At 36.0% G+C, this 16038-nt stretch overlaps 1 protein-coding gene across 1 annotated transcript; it reads right to left on the bottom strand.

The window, feature by feature from the left end:
• Positions 1–1697: 1697 nt before the first annotated feature.
• On the bottom strand, positions 1698–14404 carry LOC141837007 (AP-2 complex subunit alpha-1-like). Its single transcript, XM_074724496.1, has 24 exons — positions 14115–14404; positions 12755–12886; positions 12110–12235; positions 11052–11114; positions 10882–10979; positions 10547–10754; positions 9022–9093; positions 8848–8940; positions 8215–8316; positions 7934–8031; positions 6822–6903; positions 6621–6709; positions 5629–5734; positions 5486–5551; positions 4669–4775; positions 4485–4589; positions 4245–4365; positions 3951–4127; positions 3581–3868; positions 3324–3404; positions 2724–2888; positions 2536–2622; positions 2333–2458; positions 1698–1709 (listed from the first exon to the last, which is right to left on the bottom strand). The coding sequence occupies exons 1-24, from the start codon at positions 14244–14246 to the stop codon at positions 1698–1700; spliced, it is 2736 nt and encodes a 911-aa protein (XP_074580597.1). The 5' UTR covers positions 14247–14404.
• Between the last annotated feature and the right edge of the window lie 1634 nt (positions 14405–16038).

Here is a 16038-nt window from a genome sequence, read left to right as displayed (position 1 = left end):
CACTTGTTTTGTTCGGGATGTTCGTCCACAAGTTACTAAATTAGACCCCAAATCTTTGAAATGTATTTTCCTTGGTTATCCTCGTCTTCAAAAGGGTTATAGGTGTTATTGTCCTAGTATTAATAAATATCTTGTTTCAATCGATGTTACTTTCATGGAAGACAAACCTTATTTTTCATCCTCACATATCCCGACTTCTCAAAAGGAAGATGATGATTTATTGGTATATTCTGTTACATCCTCTACACCTGTCTCAGAACCAGCTCTTGTCAAGCCTCCTATTATTGAAATATACTCTAGGCGTCGACCTCCTGATTCATGTCCTGCACCTACTACTTCGTCATCAGATCCAATTCCGAATGATGATCTTCCTATTGCATTACGAAAAGGTAAACGCCAGTGTACTTATCCTATCTCTTCGTTTGTGTCTAATAATGGCTTGTCATCCTCCTCCTGTTCTTTTATTGCTTCACTTGACTCTATTTCTATTCCTAAAACTATCCGTGAGGCCTTATCTCATCATGGTTGGAGAGATGCAATGATAGAGGAAATGAAAGCCTTGGATGAGAATGATACATGGGACTTGGTTGATTTACCTCCAGGAAAACAAGCTATTGGATGCAAATGGATATTTAATGTTAAAGTCAATCCAGATGGATCAGTTGCCAGACTAAAAGCTCGTCTTGTTGCTAAGGGTTATGCTCAAACATATGGTGTGGATTATTCTGATACTTTTTCTCCTGTTGCAAAATTGACATCTGTTCGGTTATTTATTTCTCTTGCTGCTACTCATCATTGGCCTTTACATCAACTTGATATCAAGAATGCTTTTCTTCATGGTAATCTTCAAGAGGAGGTGTATATGGAGCAACCTCCTGGTTTCGTTGCTCAGGGGGAGATAGGGCGAGTCTGTCGTCTTCGAAAGACTTTGTATGGTTTGAAACAAAGTCCTCGTGCTTGGTTTGGAAAATTTAGTCAGGTTATTGAAAAGTTTGGTATGAAGAAAAGCGAGTCTGATCATTCTGTGTTCTACAAGCAGTCAGGAGCTGGTATTATTCTGTTAGTTGTGTATGTGGATGATATTGTGATTACTGGTAGTGATACTACGGGAATTTCATCTCTCAAATCTTTCATTCTCACTCAATTTCATACAAAAGATTTAGGGGTGTTAAAGTATTTCTTAGGTGTTGAAGTAATGAGGAGTAAAAATGGTATATTTCTATCTCAGAGGAAATATGTTCTTGATTTATTAACTGAAACGGGAAAGTTAGGGGCAAAACCTTGTAGTACTCCAATGACTCAGAACGGGGATCTTACTGCAGATGGAGAATTATTTGAACATCCAGAGAGATATCGAAGATTAGTTGGAAAGTTGAATTATCTTACCTTGACTCGTCCAGATATTGCATATTCGGTTAGTGTTGTTAGTCAGTATATGTCATCTCCAACGGTTCATCATTGGGCAGCATTAGAGCAAATTTTGCGTTACTTGAAGGGTGCACCTGGACGAGGTATTGTATATAAAAATCATGGGCACACTCATATTGAATGTTTCTCAGATGCAGATTGGGCAGGTTCGAAAATGGATAGGAGGTCTACTTCAGGTTATTGTATCTTTGTTGGAGGAAATTTAGTATCATGGAAAAGTAAAAAGCAAAAGGTTGTGTCGCGATCCAGTGCAGAATCAGAATACAGGGCTATGGCACAATCTGTGTGTGAAGTAATGTGGATATATCAATTGTTGACTGAAGTAGGACTTAAAATTTCAATACCAGCAAAACTATGGTGTGATAATCAAGCTGCTATTCATATTGCATCGAATCCCGTGTTCCATGAGAGGACTAAGCACATTGAAATTGATTGTCATTTTGTTCGTGAGAAAATTCAACAAGGTTTGATCACTACAGGATATGTAAAAACTGGAGAACAATTGGGGGACATCTTCACAAAAGCTTTAAATGGGATTCGAGTTGATTATCTTTGTAACAAGTTGGGCATGATTAACATTTATGCTCCAACTTGAGGGGGAGTGTTGGTTATAAATATCTGTTAATTATCTGTTAAATATCTGTTATTTTTTTATAGATATTTTCTAGAATAGGCCCTATACTCTAACTATAAATAGGGCCTTATATGTTGCAATTGGAATAAGATTTCTTAAGTTATTTTGGTAACAACCTCAAACATGAAGTATGTTCATGCATAATTGTTAATGGTAAAAGATCAAACAAGCAAAAGAAAAGTTCATATTATCTTTAAAGAAATCATTAATAAATAACTTGAAGTAGAAAATGGATAGAAAATAGAAATATAGGTTCATCTGGATGCTCACAACTTCTTGAAGCTTCAGAGGTGGGCCTGACAATGATTTCCACTGGGGGAAAAATTCATCAGCGGATATTGAAAGCGGCTGCAAAAATTTATTAAGAACAGCTGGGATCCGTAGTTTGACATTAACCTGGAATTAAAATAAAAAATTGGTGAAGAATGATCTTTTACTATAAACACACAATAAAAGCAAGGTAAGAGTGGGACCACAGCAGTTCCAAATTTATAGGAGAGATCTAGAACGGCAAGATCTCTGCTTGCTCGTAGGTTAACAACTTCTAGTGGGCATTGAACCTGGTACATTAAAGGAAAACTAATGAACTTCAGAGCTCTATTAATTAGAAAAAAAAAAAAAAAAAAAAAAAAAAGAGCTGCAGTAGATAACCATGCCAGACCTGTGCCCGTGGAGGAATAGTTTCAGGTACTAATGAAAGTTCCATCTTTAAATGGGTTGGAGGCAGTATCACAGCTCGCACTGAGACGAGAGGTGATGTATTTTTGTTTCCCAAGAAAAGAACAAAACGTCCATGATGAGATCTCCATTCTGCTTTTATTCCAATCTGTAAGAAAGGAGGAGGTCAAGAAAACGAATAACTTGCACAAAAAAAATCTAGGGGGAAGGAAAAACCTGATTAAAAAAATGTAAAATAACAGTTCCAACCACATATGCAGCAGTGTGAACTTGGAACTATGAATCACTTGCAAGCCAAACAACTATGGCTGGCTCCAGATTTGCAAAGTAGGAATAAAATCATAAATGAAATGAAAGGCAAGGGTCAAATAGTAAACTCATAATTGAGCTGCATAATTTGAGGAAGTTCGAGATAGGGAAGTATACAAATTATGATTCATTTTTGCATTTTTGCCTTTTCAGAAGGCCTTTCTTCAAGCAAGGGCTTTTAAAAATCAATAAGGCATGCCCAAGAGCCATACAAAGTAACTACTTGCAGTCATTACTATATTCAAGACTTAAATTTAACAAGTATGTTGAAAACCTGTATATGGGGGTCCTCATAAAGTACACCACTGTCTTTAAGGCACAGCGCATTGAACCTTTCTGCAACGTTCACAATTGGCTGTCAGAAGATAGAGAGGGTTAACATGAAGCCAAAATAAGAAACTTCAAGCAACATAGTGGATTACTGTCAAAATAATTCAATCATGTGCAAAGTATAGGCGCTCAAGAAGAAAAAAAGGTAACAAAGAATAGGATAATCATGGATCACCCCAGCCATACAAGAAACTACAGTACCTGAATTAAGTTTGGCTGATCATCGACAGTGGTCAGTGCCAAGGGACCAGCTGCATCAGGTGTAGCGTCCAGTGTTGACAACAGATTGTAGTCCTTATGCTCAGCTGGAACAGCAGGGGCTGGCGGACCCTCTATTGCAAGTGGACCCAAAAGATCTCCAAGGAGATCTGCAGGATGAACCTCTTGAGGAACAACCGCAGTGACGGACCCATTCTCATGGGAGAGTTCTCGATCTTGAGAGTTGATTTGATCTTGAGAGGTAGCTTGATCATGAGTACTGCTAGCTTCCTGAATTGCATTTAAACTTGTTGAAGCATCATTAACATGATTAATCACTATCAACAGGCTAATAGAAAGGTTCGCCCCTAACCATATTTTGACTTGGCATCCTAACAAGGGCAAGTTGACTGACTGGAACGGACCCATTTGCAGGGCTCTGGCCAGTTACAACCAAAGCATTTGATGTTTGTTGCTGACTCCTTATTCTAATTGCACTTTGCTCTGCTGTGTCAACTTCAGCATCCTCGGTCTTTTTAAGCAAAGCAGACTAGTGTTGACAATTAAAACTTGTGTTAGTCTGGAAAATGATATACCTTTTACCTTTCACTAGCTTGAGCAAAAAAAGAATTTTTTTTTCACTCCTTCATTCAATTACAAGATCTACCTGGCGTTCTGGAAATTTGGGCATTTCAGCCAATACATCCGCTAAAGCTGCCCCTTTCCTACTAAGTGCAAAATATTCAACAGATCGTTGCTGGATTTCTACATCGATATAACTTTCATATCTGCCAAAATGTGCAGAAACATTTCCCATTATAATTATGAAAAGAATATACAAAATTTATAGACATATAATTTTTTATACATAACCAAAAAGGATTGGTAAGAAAAAGATAATACTTACTTTCGGAATATAGACCAGATTTGTTCTTGCAATTCTGGATCTAAAGGATGGTTGTGCATCAAGATTTTGGCAAATGTTGACAGAAGAATTGCAACAGTACTTGTTCTGAAGAGAATAATTCTTCAATACATTACCAAAAAGACATCAACAGTTGATAACCAAAATGGAACTGCTGTAAGCTTACGTTATTGTAGGAAGTTTCTCACTAATAATGGTGAAGATTTCCTTCGGGCTGCAGCCAGGTCTCTGAGCCAAAAGGTGGCTGTATTCTCCAAGAAGATAAGCACTCACCTAATGCATTGATAAAATTTAGAAGAATAGGAATATATTGTACATCAATTTACCAATTGTTGGCACATACACACTGCAATTTGAGGGGAAATATAATACTGTCAATAAACTACAACTGTAGTTAAGATAATGTTAAGAATTTGATCAGATAGAACTGCCAAATTTTTAGTTAGTGATCATGTTTATGGAGTGTGATGACTTCAACAAATATATTCCAATAATCTCAAACGTGAGGAAATTTACGAGGACATAAAAACTAAAAGTGTATGAAGCATCAACAGTCTAGCAGATATTTGCTCCCCTGGAGTTTCAGATAAAACAACTTGTAATAAACTTATGAGGGCATATAAAGTGCATGAAGCATGAACAACTTTGTAGCAGATATTTGTTCCCGTAGAGTTTCAGATGAAAAAGAAATTGCTAAAACAATTAATCACGCAGGTCTATTGCTAAGCTTTACCATTTCATTCTAAAGGGAACTCAGAAAATTCAACAGACAGGTGCAATCCAAATAAAACTTTTCAACTCCAGGTTATATTGTACATATTGACGAAGTACTATGGTGGCATGAAGACATTCATCCTACTACATGCAGTTTGACAAAAGCTAACATAATGAGGTGAAATGCAGAGAGTATTAGCAAACATCTTTTTGCTATCAGATTCTCTTCTCAATTTGGATAGAACTGAAGACTAGGATAAGAGAAACACCTTGACCATTGTCTCATGCAAAGCAGGCTTCTCAAGATACTCTCTTGCTTTAGCTGCTGCATATGGCTGTACAATATCACTAGAGCAGTTATGTGACTAGAATGAGGGATCTACCAAGTACATAAGCAATAAATGGTGTGAACCTGTAAATCCTCATTGTTGGTGACAAACTGAACCACACGATACCATATGTCATCACTAACAAAATCCCCAGCTTTATCAATCAACTGAAGAATGACATCAACATACCTACAAGTAACAAGAATTGATGTTCCAGACAACAACATGTCAAGAATTTGAAGGAGAAAGGAGATTCTGATAAATTTCTAGTAAAGAGTTCAATTTAATATAGAAAATTATCACACATCAAAACATGGACCTCATTAAAAGAAACTATTCATGTGTAGTTTAATATATATAGAGGAGATAACAGCGCCAGGAAGCCAGGTGAGAGAATACAGAGGTTGAGACAATCCAGAGGGAATATGGAAATAGAGAGCGCACAGACCTGGGTATGCTTTTGTCAGAGAAAGAATAAGGGAAAGAGGAAGAAAATAAAAGAAAGAAGATATGGAAAAGTATGGTAGAAGGCTGATTTGTGATTTGGAATGGAAGGAGGGAGAGAATTTGATTAGCTGCATCAATAGTATTTTAGTCTCAAGGGCTTTTACAATATTAACAAGGTGTGGAATTCTAGATAAGCATCTCCTTCTTAATGGTAACTCAGATTCCCTTGCTTGAGGTCATCTTTATTGCCTCAACAATTTAGACCAAGCAAAGGCATAACCAAGAAGAGAAATTAATGTTTGAAAATTAAAAGGAATTAATCAAGATCGGATCATACCAAACATCACATGCTTGGAGGTATTTTGTCATTTCTGTGTAAAAGGTATTAGGCCAAATTTTACAATTGAAACAATCATAATGATATAACTAAATACATGCTGTATAATTATGGAATATATCCATTAAAGAAACTACATTCTGTGATAAAAAAGTGACATTTGATTAGTCTATTCAAGCATTCAAACTCTCTCACTGATGCTTGGACCCCCAAAAAAGAAACATTTGAGAGATGCCAATACAAATGATATAAATGTGAAACAAGGTCTTTGATGTAAAAATTGATACATACCAAGACAAATCTGGAGCAAACTTCTCTGCTAAAATAGCAGCTTTGAGTGCCAATTCTTCGCGCATAGCAAACTCTGCTGTATTAAGATACTGAAGAGAAATAGTAGACAATTCGTGAGGATCACAGATGACTTCCTATTGCATAATATTTATATACTTAAAACTACAAAAGAGAAAAACAAATCAAAAGATTCACTTGTACCTGCAATAACTCTTCAACTATATCCTTGGTGTTTGTAACGTCACACATGCCATAGAGTAGATCAAGAGCGCGTCTCCTAATACTGGAATATTTGCAAACATATGAGGAATTTACATCAACAACAGGCATAATCAAGCACGAGAAAGACAATTATGCAGAAGAATACTAGAAGGAAACTTAAAAAATACTAAGGAAAGAAAGAGAAAAAAATGCAAACACAACACTTCAGAAAGTAATAAATCCAACAGAAGAATACATACTAGAAGAAATGTGCATCCAGGATATAAATATAATTTCCTAGAATCATCAAATCAACAAGTAGCCAAATTTGCTACTTGTTTTGAAGGATAATATTTAGACAGGCATCTCTCTCTCTCTCTCTCATAAAGGAAAAAGACTCAGAATCAAAAACTGAACACGAGTTTTTACTGCTAACCAACAGCTAACAGCTGAGTACATAATCACTCGCCACAGAAGCACAAAATTCATTCTACATAACATCCAATTTCCAGCCACCAAAATAATGTTCCATAGCTAAAGCTGAATTAACAAGTTCATGATAAAATAATCATTTTACCAACTATAGCCAAAGGTGATGTGTGGGCATAGTCCACCACCTAAATGATTAGCCACATGGTTGGGGATGCCCACTAGATAAAACCAAGATCCCTGACTTAGCCATGTGGGACGAAATGAGTTGTCCCCTGCCCACCACTAGCTAGCCCTCTCCTTAACTCAGACCATCTGGGGTGCCTAGACTAGGATGCTTAGCAAGCAAAACTTGTGTACCCCACTATGCAAATCAGATGACGACAACATAGATCTGCATCACACTAGATCCACATCAAAGGGACTTTCATATGATGTGTCATATGTAATGGCTATGCCATGACAATTCCTATCCCTCAGAGATGAAAGATGTTTTTGAGACATCCAAACGTCTCCCGGAAACTTTTTGAAGAATACAAAATCATGAATCAAAATTACAAGTAAAAAAGTAGCTGGTAAACATCACCTTTCACATAGTGACAGAAATTCCAAAAGGCCTGTAGCAGATTGATGTTTTGGAAAAAAGAATACATTGAATCAAACTCCCACCAACAAGAAGGTACCTGATATCAGGATCTTTCAGAGAAGTAATTATTTGTGATTGATGTCGTTTGATAATATCCTGCACATCTGACACCAATAACATCCTCGTCATGTTCTCCTGTGTGAATAAATAAGAGTCATCATCAACAATCTAAAAGACTGGGAAGTTGAGGTGCATTTCTTAACAAGTGTGGCCTCATCATTGACCCAACCTCAAGGCAATTGCCACAATAGTCCATATAGATATAATCAACCACCAGCACAACAGATCTTTAGAAATACTACTGGAGCAAGCACTTACAAGGCCAAGATATCGAATATTTGGTTCACGAACAGCAATAAACTTCCCAAGCAAAGCCACACACTGAGACATCATCTCCTTCTCAGCATCAAGATGCATAACCTGCAACATAGACGAGAGTGGTATAATCACTGGGAAAGTACAACATATGCTAATAACAGATTGGAAAACACTTGTTTATAGATACTTCAGTAAGCAGAACATAGGCTTATAATGAACTAAAACACATAAAGTGTATAAATTTGGAAATAAAAGGAAAAGAAGCAAGCAATCAATTGCATTATTAACACAAGTGGATGATAACAGAAGAGAACCTTACTCTTGTTAGTTTGTTAGAGAGCATGGAGAGTGTATTATTCAATGATTTATTAGATCAATTTGAAATTTGTAGAATGGGAGTGAAGTTTTTTTACAACTGAAAGCCAACATCAATATCCTCAGAATGATTGATGCAAGATTGCCAACAGAAACAAGAAACTTTCAGATTTTATTTTCCAGGAAATACATATAGTAGATCAGTCACTCACTGATAAATGACATGTGCTGCATTCACATGTGCATTTTCGATCTTAGGACAAATCAACCTTTCAAATACAAAAAAAAAATGCTTATAATTTGAAGGGGAAAACTCACAAGAGCTAAGGCTTCAAAAAGAACTGCGTGTGCTGCATTGTTCTTGTTGACATTTTTTACAACATCGGTACCCATTAAAATACGTTGTAGAACCTTCAGTGAAGTAAATTGATTTATTAGCAAACATAAGAAAATAAGCACGTTGCACATACTGCATACCAAAATCAGTCATACTTCAAACAAGGCTCTTCTGGTGTTTGGATCTTCAATGGTTGGAAAATACTGAAGAGACCTCATTGTCTTAACCTGCATTATGTTAACATTAACATTCAGAATAATGATAATTTCTCTTTAACTTTGTCATTGTTTAGATGGACATGAATAATCGCTTAGAGACCAGCAACTATTCATTTGCCAATTTCATGGTTCTTGCTCCAAAATAAGGAACACAAACCATTCAACACTTAAGCACCAAATATATATATATATATATATATATATATATATATATATATATATGACCGAGTAATGTGTGTACGTCAGGGGAAACAAAAACAACAACAAAATTTATATCATCCTACATCACAAAATTCATCAAATATTATCTATATACAAGCATGATGAATTTGCACTTTTGTACTTTAATTATTATAGGATGACTTCCGATGTAGCAATGCTAAAAAGCAACATTTAAGTAAAATGTTGATAAGCACAAACCTGTAGACTTACAAGTATGTCAGAGAATAAAATGTCAATTCAACAGCAAGCAAAACATAAGTGTGTGTTGGAACCAAAAACACAGCTTAATGATGGAATCTGAATGGGGAAAAAACGTACTACATGAGAGAGGCTCAGTATGCTTATTGGAAAATTTACTCATATTTGATATGAATACCAACAAAAGGAATCACACAAAAAGTATAAAAATCTTCTAAGTTTGTTCATGCAAACAATACTAGTGTACAACCTTGATCATCAAGATCCACTTTGAAAGAGCTGCTCATATGCACTAGCATAAATTTTGGCAAGGGACCACTTTTCCTTCCCCTAGTTGCTAAGCAGTCCATGTTAGGAAACCCTTTTAAAATCCAGCTTACCAAGGTGGCCTAGGCAGCCAAGCAATGCAAGCGGGTTTAATGAAAAATTACAATTTTTTTATAAGTTGCAGATTCATTTAACATTAGAAAATAATTTTAGTTCTCCCAATTACCCCCCAACAATCCTTGTTCGCTCTCCTCTCACTCCGATTTTTTATCATTTTCTAACCGTCTTTTCTTCCTTCTCTTCCTTTGTGTTCTCTCTCTTCTCCTATATATATATATATATATATATTATAATTTCATCATCTAGTCATAACACACAAAATCATTTTTTCCAAATTTTGTGGTAGTTTTTTAATTTCAACGTGAAATATATAATGTTTCATTATTGTTAAATATGTTATGTGTTTAGTGCTTCCACATTATGACTTTATTTGCAATTGTTAATTTGATTTGATTAAAGATACAATTGACACACTTTATTTAATATATTTCTCTTTTCTATTTTAATATTATTTTAATGTTGACTTCATAAGCCCCTGCCTAGCCTTTGAAACCATCTTTTAGTACCTTGATTATAGAATAATTTGAGGTAGGTGAATAAATGCAGCAGTCAAAGGAATAGTTCCAGTATAAAAATGAATTCAGAAAGTAAAGAATCCACAATACTAGAAATCTGGAATTAAAAATGAAATAAAAGGTAGAAGAGTTGACTAGACCTGAAGCCATGGTGATGGAATTCCATAATAGGTGTACTCCGGTGGAATATCTTGGTTTCTGGCCAACCTTTCCAATATTTTAACACACTTTGGAAGGCAATTCCAATACGCTTCAATATTATTTGAGACTAAAGCTACAAAAAGGCTCATAACAGCTGTCAACACTCCCAAATCACGTTCATCTAAAAGTTGTGACATCCGATCAGACCTAAAATAGAAAAGAAAAGAAAAATTATCGTACTTGAATTCAGACAAAACACATATAGTAGTAGTAGACATGCACTTTTATGTAGATGAAACCAAATGAGGATACTGAATGCATAGCAGCAACTTACCAACCATCAATATTGACAACATCAGGATTCTTCCTGTAAAGACGAAGAAGACACAATGCAGCTTTTTTTCGGACTAGAGGCCTGCAACTACTTGAAACCTGATGAAAATACAAGCAACATCAGTGGCACACCCATAACAACATATGAAATGGGAAATTCCATAATCTTACCAGCAGCTTTTGGACATCAGGTGCCAGTGATTCAGAAAATTCCTTCCCACCAATATTTCCCACCTAAAATATGGATGAAGAAGAAACATATGACCTTTTCATTGGATTTAGACAAGCTACCAATAACAGTTCCTATTTAAATCTATTACATGTAGAATGCCTTAAATTTGGCATCATAATACTTAATGAATTTTCTGCAGTTTCTATCAACAGGTACAGTAATTTTGCTAGGACCGAACATATGTTATGTTTACAGTTCAGCGAGTAGATCACCAATCTATATAATGCTAATGATGGCAGTTCATTGTCTACCATAACTCCCTCTGCATCCCTGCTCAAACAGTTTCTATTCATCAGCAAAATATTACTCATGAACTGATTGCTTGATGCAGAAATAACATATAAAGGGAGTCTGAATTCTTGTTGAGAAACTTGCATAAGGTTTATCATGAAGAACATGCAGATTCCAAGTGTCCCAAAATGTCTTTGCTGCTGTGACTACCTAACCAGATACCTATGAATGTTACTAAGGGAGCCTAGAATTAAAGTTTCACTAGACGCATAATCATTCAAGTTCAAGAGGCTTGCAACTTTGTTAATGGCATCTCTCTGAGAATTTGGAAATAATTATGTCAGTGAAACCCTTTATTTTGGTGTTTTGAGTATCTAAATGTTTTCTTAAATTTGTGTTTGTTGGTCCCTGTATGGATAAATATCACAAGACAAGGGATTCATCCCATAAAAGTTTCCAATAGGGAGGAAAAGGAAGGCTTATAGACAATCACAGAAGTTTACAGACTATTTCCCATTGAAGCTACATGTACAGTTAAATCAAGCCTCTATATTTAGACAACAAAGAATAATTTCAATAGTTTTTTAAATGTTATATGCAAACTGTTACATAAGTAGGATCAAATTACCATCCGTGAGCAAAATATGTTAAGTGATTGGCAGAAGAATCGATCACAAAAAAAATTTAAAAGAAAATTTCAATTTAATGTACATAATGATACAGTAGGTAAAGATCAATGAGACTTGAGAAGCATGCTGCATAATACCATGGTCAGTGCCAAACACTGGAAGGTTTCATTTCGCCCAATTATATCATTCCGTACTGTATTTATAACAATTCTTAGGAAGTCATGGTTCTCATTAAGCAAGCAAGATGTCACTATGTACCCAACCTGCATCAAAATGTTTCACGTGAGAAAAACATATAAAATAGAAACATAAATAAACCAATCACCAAATTACTTCATACACTTCATCTTATACATTTCACTTAGTTTTGCAAAACATTATCCTCACCCATTTACTCTCCTTGGTGAAAAAAAATAGACCACGTGCATAAATTAGTTATATCCTTAGCCTAAATAGACAATACACTACTAGTATTTACCAAGCATTAAAAATTTACTGTTGCGATGGATTTTGTACCAGAGCAAACCACAATAACAAATCAGATAAAATTGTGACTGACAGAAAAAGAGGAACAGAAAATTACCTAAGGCTAGCATCTCTAGTATTCATTTGCTACCTTTTATGAGTAGCAAAAAGATCCATTCATGAGCAGTACTTGTAATGTAAAAAAATAAATAAAGAACAAATCTACTTCATTGTCCTGAACTGTGAAAGCAGATAGAATTCTTGAAGGAACAATTAGAGAAACGCTTCCATAGTTTTTATTTGCAAGCATAAATTACCTGTTTCTCCGGATACTTTGGAGCAGAAATCAACGAAACAGTTTCTGTATGTCCAAAATCTACATCATAACCTAGCATGTGTATGTAAAGAATTTTCCAGACGTATTTCTTCTTCTCATAATGTGACAATCCCTGTTAAATAAGAAAGCTTGGTATCATTGAACAAAATAATCTATGACAATTGTGACTTAATTTTTTAAGTACAGTATATTTAGATTTCCACCAGAGCAGAATCAAATGATTGTGCAATAACCAGAAATTGCAGTATAGTTAATATCTAATATCTGTTATTTGAATTTCATTCTCATTGGAATACAGTATAAACATTAGGAATCAATCCAACCAAATGAAAAACAACCTAGAGGAAGTGAAAAATTACTTATTCTAGTGTTTATTTCATTGTTGCCTACCTTCGATACTATCTTATTGGCTACTTTTAAGGCACAACATATTTCACATAAATATTGCTTACATAAACAAATCTGCATATTTGTTGTTCCTTAATACATCTAGTTTAGTAACTTTGCATTAATTAAATTCATATTCATAAAACAGCATTGAGTAGATGGGATATGCTAACAAAGAATAAAAATTAAGACAAAAGTATTTTTAATGTATGATAAATGCATCTAATTTTCAATGAAATGGATAGATAAATTTAGAAGTCAAATTTATGCCAACAAAACACAAAAATAAAAAACAATTAGTAAAAGATGCTCAAGTTCAATGCTCACTATATGAAGTTGAACTTTTATGCTTTTACCCATAAAGAATAACTTAATCCTAAATTCACATTCACACAAGCCAGAACTCAAGTTTACAAATTCTAAACTCAACCATGACTGAATATCTTGCAAATACAGTAGTAGAAAACTGTTTATTTAAGAAGTAGTACTGCAATTATAGCATATTACATTGGCATATTTTCTTTCATCTGTTGTCATTTTTTGTCTTTAGACAATGAAATACAGTTGAGACAGTAGAACATCAGTCTAGCCAACAAACGGTATCTTCAGTCAAATTGACAGTGTAAAATTTGCTTATTAACTACATAAATTATTCCATCCCGAACTATATGACTTCTGTAGAGTAAACCTAAATCCTCAAACTATGGCAAGATTACGTGATTCGCAGAGACAACACTTTACGTTAGTTCCCTGCAGAAATCAGACCTAGCAAACGAACCATAACATTGTTCGGATATGAACAAACCACAAACCTAGAAGCGACCAGTTGAAACCTACCCTTTGAGGCACAGTTTGACAAAAATGGAGGATTTCCCCCCTTTTTTGCAGACGAAAAACAACACAGAAGTAACGATTAAGAGAAGGGATCAGGAGAGGGAAGGAAGGTTCTGTACCTTCTCATTCTTGAAGCGGGTACGGATGTTGCCGAGTTCCTTGTCGACCCTGAGCCTCTCCTGCTCCTTGTTCTGGCAATTCCGGACGTCGCTGATGAACACGGAGAGCCCTCGCATCCCGGACAACGCCATCGCTGCTCCGGGCACCCGCACAATCCGATGGCCGGCGCCTGATCCACGGACGAGCGGCTCAGATCCGCGGGTCCGCGCACGAGATTCAGCGCGGAATCGCCTCCGCCGCCCTCGATTGGGAAGTCCTGGCACCGATCGGGGCCAACCCCAGCGAGTCTCCTCTCGCGACTCGAGCGGTGGAGGAAGAAACCAGCTGGTTTCTAGAAGTCGGATCGCAAGGAGCAGACGGCGAAAATTAAATGGGTGAGGCTGCTGCGATACGTATTTACGTTTTAAAAAAAATAATAATAAGTCGCTTTTTTCTTTTTTCTTCCTTGTGCCTAATTTAATAATTTCTTCCGTTTATAAAACGCTTTTGAACGATTCACGGCGTAGCTTACGGTGGCCTGGTCTGACGCTGGATCCAATCACCGATACAGCAAGATAAGCAGACGATGCTTCGCCTTCCGGTGCGAATGAAAACCATTATCACTGGTTAGGTATGTTTAATTTTAAGAAGGATTAATTATTACTTATTTACTAAATTTTAATAAATTTATCAGATATTTTTAAAATAATACTTTTTTCAGTGTAGTTTGTGAAATTACCATAAATTTATTAGAATAAAAATAAATAAATCGGTGAGTAAAGGGTGACCAGGTCCGTCGGTTTCATCTCGTGGACTTTGATTGCTGCACTGCCTATGAGGTCGGTGGCCTAGAAGTGGAAAATAGATAGGTTAAATTAAATTATTCGGGTTATTTAAGAATTTTATTTTTTTTAAATATTAATTATTTGATTTATTCCGTTAGATCTCAAATTTAAAATTTAAAATATAGTTTAAACAACATCGGTCAGATATTATACTATAAATAATCAACTGATATTACTGGATCGATATTAAAAAAAATTATAAAATCTTAATTTTTGAATCCACATAATAGTTACTGTGCAACATCCACACATGAGAGAGTTTCTCTCCATGTATTTATTCACAATATTAATGTTTGTGATACAATATAAACCAACTAAGTTGTTCTTCAACTATTAATGTGAGACTAAAACTACTTCACGTTTCACGTGACCGTCTTCTCTGTCCTTCAATTTCCTTATTTTCATTTACATTTCCAACAACAAACACCTTTGGAAAGAGAGAATAGGACGACTTCTAGAGATGCATGCTAACAATAGGGAGGATGTCAAGGCAGCTTTAACCGGGCCTGAAAGATACAACGACAGGTGAAACTCTCTGTGATCCAGGTAACCCTGTTGTCCTTGAAGGAATGGACTTTCCAGATCCCGTGCGTTCAGGTCGCAGTAGAACCCAAGACCAAGGCTGCTGTTGACAAAATGGATAACTGGTCTGCATAAGTTGGCTCAAGATCGAGGATCCATCTTTCCATTTCTCAAGAGATGAAGAAACTGACCGAACTGTTATTGAAGGAATGGTGGAGCTGCATCTCGAGTTCATCGTCAAGCAAGAACCTGCGACAGCTTAGAGGTTTTGTAGAATCTGTTTTAATATGATTAATTTTATTTTTTTTTATTCACTTGGAAGTTCTATTCACCAAAGGAGTTGCGCTCAAACATGAAGTCGCTGTGCGCATGCGACTCCGCGGACGAGCGGCGTCACCGCCGCCGCAACGTCACGAGGAGGGCCACGTAGGCCCCGCCCTGCCGTCGCCGCGACGCCAGCCGCCCACGTGGGTCTGAGGCGGATCCGTTGCGAAGCCCCGTCATCGTCGGCTGCCGTCTAAAGTAAGGTTTCTGACAGTAATTTGACGTTACTTAAATGATAATTATAATTTAAACT

The sequence above is a fragment of the Curcuma longa genome, chromosome 11 (genome assembly GCF_044706935.1).
Source record: "Curcuma longa cultivar G26 ecotype Majalengka, Jawa Barat chromosome 11, ITB_CL_G26_1.1, whole genome shotgun sequence".
In the NCBI taxonomy this organism is placed as follows: Eukaryota; Viridiplantae; Streptophyta; class Magnoliopsida; order Zingiberales; family Zingiberaceae; genus Curcuma; species Curcuma longa.
This window is presented reverse-complemented; position numbering and strand designations above follow the sequence as displayed.

Coding starts and splice junctions, on each gene's coding strand:
- LOC141837007 (XM_074724496.1), bottom strand. CDS start 14,246: ATGGCGTTGTCCGGGATGCGAGGGCTCTCCGTGTTCATCAGCGACGTC. Junction 3,405..3,580: donor ATCAGCCAAACTTAATTCAG/GTACTGTAGTTT, acceptor ATCTTCTGACAG/CCAATTGTGAACGTTGCAGA. Junction 2,889..3,323: donor ATGAGGACCCCCATATACAG/GTTTTCAACATA, acceptor CCTTTCTTACAG/ATTGGAATAAAAGCAGAATG.